Below are 9,165 nucleotides of genomic sequence, written 5' to 3'. Positions count from 1 at the left end.
GGAAAGGAAGGAGGGAGGGTGGAAAGGAAGGAAGGAGAGAGGAAAGGAAGGAGGGAGGGTGGAAAGGAAGGAAGGAGAGAGGAAAGGAAGGAGGGAGGGTGGAAAGGAAGGAAAGGAAGACGCTTAAACAACTGTGTTGGCCAAATGGAACACCTCCCTCCTTCCGGCCAGGACGATAGCTCAGGGCACTGCTGTGAAATGAGAAGTAAAACTTGACAAGGCCAGGGGTGACGTGCCAGGCAGAGGGGTGGACAGACTCGCCTGGGATCCCTGCTCCAGGTGTCTGTCCCTTGCAAACCTGTGTGAGGGACCCACGAGATGATGTGGCCAGTGCTCAACACAGACCAGGCAAGTGCCAGAAAATTCATTCCCACATGTAACTATCTCCAAAAGCTGTTCCCAGAGCCACATGATGGGAAGGGCAGGTCCTGCGTGGCTCTCAGTCAGCCTGCGCTTAGGCTTCTGAGTGGGTGCTCTCAGGGGGTAGATGACTCATCCTTGACCTCCAGGGACCATTCTCCGTCACTGTTATTAAGTGGGGAGCAAGGCCTGTTCCCCACAACCCCTGTTCCAGCCCACAAAATCTATAATCCAGGAAGACAGTACTGGGCGGTCCAGGCAAGAGACAGGCCAGACAGAAGGCAAGGGCCAGGCTGGCATCAGCTGTGCTTGGCTAAGGGCGTGGCAGCAAGGAGAGTCCAGAAATATCTGCAGGGTGGGGGAAAGGGGCAGCTCTGGCCAGCACTCCAGAACAGCCTAGAGCAACATCATTGTAAGAGAGACAGAGACACTCCTGCCCAGGGCCACTGCCAGGTGGTCCTGGCCTTGGGCGGAAGCCTCAACTCCAAGCCCCTCAGTCCCTGAGATGTGGAGAAGGGAGGGGGCCCGGGACTGGGGGCGTTGCTGGGCTTCTGAACCCCTCCCACTGTCTGTTCTTTCAGGGGAGAAGGAGGGAGGGGGCAGAGGATGGAAAAGGATGTCTTTCTAGCCAACTTGATTGAGTCAGAGGAAATTTAACCATTTGATATCTGTCAAGTCTCAAAAAACTTGGCCGACTCTCCCCACAAATTATTGCAAAAAGTGATCATGTGACTGTAATCAACCAATGGCCTGCCAAGGAGATGACCTCAATTTCCAAATATTGGGGTCATGTTTCATTTCCCATACTCTCCTTGCCCGTTACAACGTTAAACTGCCCCAAATGCAATCTTACTTTTCATTCCTTCACACACTTGGCCTAGAAGAAGGTAGGAAAAAGAGCTATGTTCAGAGAAAACTCAGAAAACATCTGGCAAACCCCAGGACGGAGAAGAGTAAAGGCCCACGCTGAGGACCTCTCCCGCCCGGCCTGCATCTGGCGCCGCGCTGAGCATGACTTCCAAATGGGTCCCACCCTGGTTGGCAGAGAGGGGTTTGCAAACCCCACCAGGAAAGGGGCTTCTTCACATGCTTTTAAATGCCTATTTTGACAAGGCAAAATGTCCAGCTCCATGGCCAGCTACCCGTGCCACCCTGGCAGGGCCACAGATGAGGGGAGTGGTTCAGGGAGATGGCAGGGGTGGGATGAACAGCCTGAGGCCAGATGAACATAGGGTCTGCCAGCTACACCCAGCCCCCGCCTCCTCCTGAGTCCCTCCTGAGGTTCTGGGAAAAAACCCAGAGGCACTGAGATAGGGCCTAGTCCCTGGTCAACAGTGTGGTCCCCTGGGCTCATTCTCCATCTCTTTCCACCCTACTCTTCCGGGGACCTCTTCTGTCCCCCACCTTCAACTAACCCCCGGAGAAACACAAGGCCAGTTAGCCCAGGGTCATGGAAGAGCTGATGGAAGCCCCAGATAAGACCCCAGATCCTGGGAACCAAGCCAGGCTCCTCCCTCCTCCCCTGGAGCCCCAGGGCAGCCCCACACCCAGACTCCTGCTCATCCACGCCAACCCAGCAAGCACTGATTGTGCCAGGAAAAAAGGAAAAGAATCTTTTAATTGGCAAGTGGAAGGTGGAAAATGACTCTTCCCACTTGTCTCCCCTTCACAAGGCATTGAAAGCGGCCTTTTCTCTGGGGGACGGCGTGTCCGTCCATCTGCCCACTGAGCCCACTGTCCCTTCCCCTTGCACCAGCAGTTCTGAGCCTTCATCATCCCATCTGTTCATGGCGAGTAAGGCACCTTCCAGGACTTTGGGCTCTGATGTTTGAGCGACCGTGAAGACCCACCCCAGAGCTAAGCACCAAAGGTTATGCCTAGAAAAACACTCTCGCACCAGGCAGTGTGCCAGTCAGAACTACCAAAACCCAGGCAGGGATCCAGTCTGTGCCCGCTGGCAGAGCCCTCCCAGGGAGGCCGGGCTCCTTCCAAAGGCTGACCCGGCAGAAGGAACGGCACATATGCCCACAGTGAAAACCCTTGACAGCCCTGCCTCCAAGAGCATCTCCTGGCTTTTCTCAGACACCCAGTCTCTGCTCAGGGAACCTAAGCAAAGTTGCCTCCAGGAGTACAGGAGGTCTGGGGTGGTGGGATGAGAAGCAGGGCTGGTCTGCCCCTCTGCTAGACTCTCCAGTGCCACTGAACACTTAGGCAGCCAGGACCGCAGGAAACCGTCCCCAGGGAAAGCCAGAGCCAGCCCAGAGAGACGCGTGCCTGGTGAAGGAAGTCCAGAGCTCTGGGACCCCCCACCCCAGGAACCCCTCGACAATCAGCCGGGTTTGACAGACTGTGACTCTAGGGGGCGGCCCTGCCCGGCTTTCAGCAGAGGAAGTTCTGTTGTAGGGCCCTGTGGGCCAGAGCCGGGCGCCTGTGATGTGGGACCCAGAACGGAGAACGCAAGGTTTCAGGACAAAAGTTTGCCCGGCTCATGGACAACACCCTGGCGGGTCCAACTCGCAGCCCTTCCTCGATCGCACGGTTGCCCCACCCGACTCGCACGTTTGGGGACTGCGGCGGCAAGTCTCCCCCTCCGGGCCTCCAGCCAATGGCATTCGCGGTCTCGGCCCGTGCATTCCACAGGCCAAGGGGGAGAGTTGTGCAGGCGCGGAAGAGGCGGCCTAAGGCGCCCCGGGATGACAGCGCGCCCGGGACGCGCGCGCCCCTTCCTGCAGCCCCCACGCCCGGGCGCCCTTACCTGCGCAGCTCTGAGGCAGCGCCCACAGCAGCAGCAGCAGCGGCAGCAGCAACGGCAACGGTGGGGTCAGCAGCGGAGTGCCCAGGCGGTGCGGGCTGCGCGCTTTCCAGCGAGTGTGGACGTCCATGCCGGCGGAACGCGGGCCGGGGCGCGCAGGGGCGCTCAGGGGCACACGGGACGCACGGGGAGCGCGGGGCTCCGCCCGGGCGGCAGACTCAGCGGGGACCGCACCACTTCAAGAGGGCATGGGGAGCACGGCGCCGCCCGTTCTTCTTTGTGGAGGTGGCTGTTCTGAAAGGGGCGGCTGGCGCGCTCGCCCACGGGCGGGAGGGCTCGACTCTGGCCCGCGGGGCGGCCGGGACCCCGCTCGGCTCGCTCACACTCGCTTCCTCCTCCTCCCGCAACTCCTTCTCGCCTCCTCCTGGCCGCCGCCGCCCCGCGACCCGCTCCCCGTGGGCGCTCCGCTGGAGTGAGGTCCTGCGCCAGCCGCGGGGACGAGGAGTGCGGACCTCGCCTTGGGCGCCGCTCACTTTTTCCCCCTCTCTCCCTCCCTCTCTCCTGGCAGGCAGCCGCGGAGGCCGTCGATCCCCCAGGCCCGGCAGCGAATCAGAGCCCGGCTCTGGGCTCGGCCAGGCCAGCCCCCGCCTCCCACTGGGCGCCGCGGGCGAAGGGGTGGGGACAGCGGGCGAGTCGCGGCGAGGAAGGGGCTGGCCCCGGGCGGGAGCGGCCTTGGGGCGGGCGCGCCTGCTCTTTCTCCGAGAGCGGGCGGCGAGCCGGGGCGGCCTCGGAGCGCAGCGGCCCGCTCTGGCCCTCGACTCTTCACTTCCCAGGTGCCCTCACCTGGCCAAGCGCCAAGAACCAGTGCGGAAGGGCCGGCAAAGTTTGGTCCCTTGGGTTGTGGAGAAAGAGTTGCCGCGCACCCCGCCTAACTTTGTCATGAACGTGGAGTAATTCAGAACTCCTCTTCTGGGTGGAGACTAAACTTCCACTCCAGCCAGATCGGGGCGCCCAAGACTGTGGCGACGTGTCAGCCTGGACAGCGGACCTTCTACCTCCCTCTTAGCTGCAGATGGGCAGGGGACCCTAATTACAGTCCAGTGTCCCGAGAGGTCTCAAACCTCCATGTGCTTGGACACGGAACATCTGGGTTACTAATCAGGCAAGGTTTGCTCTGCTCCCCGCCACTCCTTCGCCTCACTCCTGCCTACTCCCTGGTGGCCCCTCTGCCATAAAAAGGAAACCAAAGAAAACATCCCCTTCGGGAGATGACAGAGACGACAGAGACCGACAGCCACCAAGCAGAGGGCATTCCTGATCTCTGCCCCGGGGAGGAGCTGGCAGACAGCCCCTCCAGCCTTCACTTCTTTGCGCCTTCTGAAGGCTCCTCCCCTCCCACGGAAGGCCTGCCAGGCTCAGTGGTGAGTGGGAGTCTCCCTCTCAGCCTTCCACAGCCCCGGGGGGCCTTCCTGCACTGCCTGCTGAAGCCTGACCCACACTCCTTTCCCCAGGGCTGCTCCGCTTGCTGTTAAAACAAGGAATGAAAGTGAATTAAGAAGGCTTTTCAAACCCTGAGCCGTCCTGTTGCCTTTGAACAAACAATTCAGCCCGTAATGCCAGACGAGGCTGGGACTCCCCTCTCCAGTTACATCTCCAGACTGGGCGTGAAATTCTCCAAATGCCCTTTAATTCCCAACATTCTGGAAACAGGAGCTGAGGAAGGCAGTCAGGGGTCAGGCTTGCTGGGATGGTCCTGTGCCGGCTCTTGAGCCTGGAGGCAAGTTGCTGGTGCCAACTTAATGATTGAGCTTTCAGCCTCCACAGCTGCCACATAGACTCTTATAGATATTAAGTTTTGCAAACACTAACAGGGAGAGAGGCTTGAGACACTTTCTGTAAAGTGAAAGTTACTTCTGGGTTTTATATTGTTTGTTATTGATTATGTTTTCCAACTTGTACAGGTCATATATGTGATGGGGAAAAGTGTGTTTGTCTGAGTTGAGAGTACATGTGCTTACGTGAGAGTGTGGGGCTGTGTGTGTACATGGTGTACATGTATGAGAGAGGTGGACACATCTACATATGTGGGCCTGTGTACATGTGTGAGAGAGGTGTGTGCATGTGTGGGCCTGTGTACATGTGTGAGAGAGGTGTGTGCATGTGTGGGCCCGTGTACATGTATGAGAGAGGTGTGTGCATGTGTGGGCACATGTACATATGTGAGAGAAGTATGTGCATGCATAGGCACGTGCATTGTTTAAGCTGTGACTTTTGTTCCCTGCACCCCTTGCTGAGTGAGCCCCAGCCCCACATGGCCCCCTGGAGTACACCATACCCACCAGCAGGAAGACCAGCATCCCGCTAAAGACTAGAGGTGCTGCCACAAGTCAGCAGCCTGATTATCGGAAGAGGGTGCAGACTCTGATCCCAGTGTTGTGAAGGTCGTCCTTTTCCCCAAGGATGCCTGAGTCTCCTTTCTGACAGTCACGTGTGTGCTTCTGAGCTGGTTAGCCAGCCCCTTGTCTCCTGTAACTCGGAACAGGCTTCTGAACTTTGGCCCAGCTTACATAACGAGTCCCTCAAGAGCTAAAAGTCAAATGACCACCCAGGACCCCCCTAAGTTGACCTCCCAGCAACAATATGAACGCACAGGCTTAAGACTCGTGGACACAGCAGCTTGGACAGAGGCAAGCAGTGTAGTGGCTCGGCCAGGTTGGCAAATGTGTTTTCACACGGGTGAGGACTAGGATTCCAAGGATGGCAGTAAAACTCTCAGCCGTCCCCTCAGGCCTCCCACATCATGCCCACAGGTGTATCAGTTCTCATGCAATGGCAGGGAATTCTGTCGTGTGTCCCGTTTACAGACAAGGAAGTTGGCAGCCACAGAGGGTAAAGAAATTCCCAATGTACCAACTCTCCTGCAGGAGAGTCAGGATGGGAGCGCAGGTCCTGAGCTTGCAGTCTGGAGCACGTGCTGCTTGTCCCACACATCATCTGGACCAAACAATGCCTGCAGGACCACCCTGTTAGCAGGACCACCTTGCCCAGACTCAGGCAATAGTGACCGCAGGAGACTGTCCCAATCTCTCCTCAGCCTGTGCCCTCCCACAGCCGGTTAAGTGGAGAGTCCTTGGGAAAAGGTTTACTGCACATTCCCCTTGCCAACACCGCTGTAGGCTTCGGGGAGTCTGCAGTGAGGGAGCCTCCGAGTCCTTTGCACACTGTCCTTACAGGCAGCAGAAGGACTCCATCACCCAAGTCGGGTGGCCCCCGGTGTGCCCGTGTCTTCCTCCTCTGTGACGCACATCAGTTTCCTATCCAGGCCCTCCCTGGGCACCACTTCTGCATGGCTCTGACCATGGACAGGGCTACTCCAGCTGGTGCCCTGCACAGCTCTGGATGACCCCAGCCTGGCCTGCCACCTGCCGCCTGTTTCCCATGGCACCTTGTGGGGTGTGGGGCAGGCCAGATGTGCCCTGTACCTCGCTCCTGAGATCTGATTGCCCAACTTCACATCTGTTTCTTCTCACTGATTTTTTAGGCAGCAGAGCCGAAATCCCCAAGAGAGCATATGTGAGAATGTCAACTTTTGCTCTGTCATGGAGCTGATGGTCCCTCACCCTCCTGAGAGTCCCATCAGCCTCCAGAGTCACTGCCTGGCAGGAGGTGCTGGCCCCTTCCCAGGGTCAAGCCCTCAAGGGGCAGGAACCAGGCTTTCTCTCCCCCTTCTCACAGGTGGGAGTTCCAGTCCCAGGAGGAGACAGGTACCCAGGTAGCCCGTCTTCACAGAATGCCCAGATGCAGGGGTCTGCTTGCCCTCCAGGAGTTTGTGGTCCACTGAGGTGGGCTCAGGAGGGCCTGGCAGAGTACCTGGAGCTTCCCACACTACCCCAAGCAGGGACACTTTAGGGCCTGCGCCTACCCCAGTCTCCAAGGAGAATGCTCCAGTCTTGTGTCCTACGCTGGTGGCAACAACTCCAGCCTTCAGCCAGTGTCCTGGAACCCAGCCACGTGCAGAGTCTCCCAGACACACCAGCATCCCAGTGGCACTAGTCATTACCCATGCGACGGTGGGCAAGTGGGTTCTTCTCTCTGAGCCTCAGTTTGCTGTGTATGAACTGCGGATGAGGAAACTGACCTCTGTGGACCCCTGTGATGCTTAGATGAGAAGACAGGGGAGGGAGGCCTGGCTGGGTGCTGGAGATGGCTTCCCCTTCCCACTTCTCTGCCCCTGACCCTCCAAGCCTTCTGCCCTCCCACCAAGGCACCGCTTACCTGCGTCATCTTATTCACTCAAGCAACAACCCTTTGAAATAGGAAGAAAAGAAGGCTCAGAAAGCCAACTGCTCCCTCAGGGCTGAGCAGCAAGGGTGTAGCTGAACAGGACTGGACCCAGACCTTCCTGATTGGCCCTGCGCTCCACAAGCAGAGTGGACCAGGGAGAACCTGAAGGCTGGTCCAGGTGGAGAGCAAGTCCTGCTGTCTGCAGAACTCACAGCACCATGCTGCCCCTGCTTTGCCTCTGACCTTCAGCCTTGACCCAAGCCCACACAAGCTGCAGCTTCTTAGAAGACCAGGCCACTGCTCTGTCCACAGAGCCAGCAGAACTCTCCCTCCATATCAGGGTGGGGGTAAGAAGGGAGGGAGCCCCTCACATCCCCATGTCATCACTGAACAGTTACTGATACTTGGAAAGGCAGCCACTTTCAAGGCTTCAGACAAAGGCTTTCCTTCATCACCTCGTGTTTGAGGCCTTCTTCGTTCTGCATCCCTCAAGTGGGAGTGGGGCCAGGTGGGCTGGCCAACAGCCCAAGGGGGGCTCCTGAGATTGCCAGGGTCTACAGGTGGCCTGCTCGGGCTGCCACAACTAAGTGCCACATGCTGTCTGGCTTAAATGACAGGAAATTTTCTCTCCCAGTCCTGGCGACGGGAAGCCCCAGAGCAAGGTGGGGTGGGCTGGCCTCATGTGAGGCCTCTCTTCTCGGTCTGCAGAAGGCCACCTTCACCCTGTGTCTTCATATGGTTGTCTGTCCCTTTGTTTGTCTGGGTCTTAACTTCCTTTTCTGACAGGGACACCAGGCAGACTGGAAAACAGCCTGCCCTAATGCACCTGTTTTGACTTAATTATCTCTTTACAGGCCCTGTCTGCAAACACAGTCACACTCTAGGATAATGGAGTTATAGATTTCAGAGGGTGCAAACCAGCCCATAGCACATCGGCCATCCCACTCAGGAGGCTTCAGCAGGAATCCAGGATTGAGGAGCTCTGCTTTCCAGAACAATAGGGGCTTTTAGCTACCAAAGGCACTGTCCTGCTGCATGGGGGCAGGGGATACAGGGCAGCGACCCTGTCCAGATGGACTTCTGACCTCTGCTAGACCTGTTGCCACTCTGGCCATTTATCCCCTTTAGCACATGGCACTCAGCCTTGCCTTGGTGGCACCATCCACCTGGGGGTGAGCGTGGGGCTAGAACAAGGGCCCAGAGCACAGGTTTAGGCACAGCCACCTCCTCCAAGACTCCCAGCTCATTCCGGAGTCCCTCTCTCTTCTTTCTTCCCTACAGAAACTTGCCCATCCTTTTCTGAGAATGAAGTGGTCCCAACCGGCATCAGGAACACCCTCTTGTCTGGTACAGATGAATAAACCACAGTCTTTGTGACAAATGTTTCTGGAAGCAAATGTGCACAGGGGCAGGTGTGATGGGAGCAGGTGTACACAGGGACAGGTGTGATGGGAGCAGGTGTGCACAGGGGCAGGTGTGATGGGAGCAGGTGTGCACAGGGGCAGGTGTGTGTGAGAGCAGGTGTGATGGGAACAGATGTGCAGGGACAGGTGTGTGTGAGAGCAGGTGTGATGGGAACAGGTGTGCACAGGGGCAGGTGTGATGGGAGCAGGTGTGAACAGGAGCAGGTGTGCACGGGAGCAGGTGTGCATAGGAGCAGATGTGATAGGAGCAGGTGTGCACAGGAGCAGGTGTGATAGGAACAGGTGTGCACAGGGGCAGGTGTGATGGGAGCAGGTGTGCACAGGGGCAGGTGTGATGGGAGCAGG

At 57.9% G+C, this 9,165-nt stretch overlaps 1 protein-coding gene across 2 annotated transcripts in view; it reads right to left on the bottom strand.

Annotated features, from left to right (window-relative positions):
* Positions 1-3,531, bottom strand: part of COL5A1 (collagen type V alpha 1 chain) — a 179,024-nt gene extending 175,493 nt beyond the window's left edge. For both annotated transcript variants that reach the window (XM_003794863.3, XM_012808312.2), the window contains exon 1: positions 3,116-3,531. In XM_003794863.3, coding sequence (XP_003794911.1) covers positions 3,116-3,242 — 127 coding nt within the window. In that variant the 5' untranslated portion in view covers positions 3,243-3,531. The remainder of the gene's footprint in view (positions 1-3,115) is intronic.
* Between the last annotated feature and the right edge of the window lie 5,634 nt (positions 3,532-9,165).

The sequence above is a fragment of the Otolemur garnettii genome, unplaced genomic scaffold (genome assembly GCF_000181295.1).
Source record: "Otolemur garnettii isolate 467f Iridium unplaced genomic scaffold, OtoGar3 scaffold00087, whole genome shotgun sequence".
Classification (NCBI taxonomy): Eukaryota; Metazoa; Chordata; class Mammalia; order Primates; family Galagidae; genus Otolemur; species Otolemur garnettii.
This window is presented reverse-complemented; position numbering and strand designations above follow the sequence as displayed.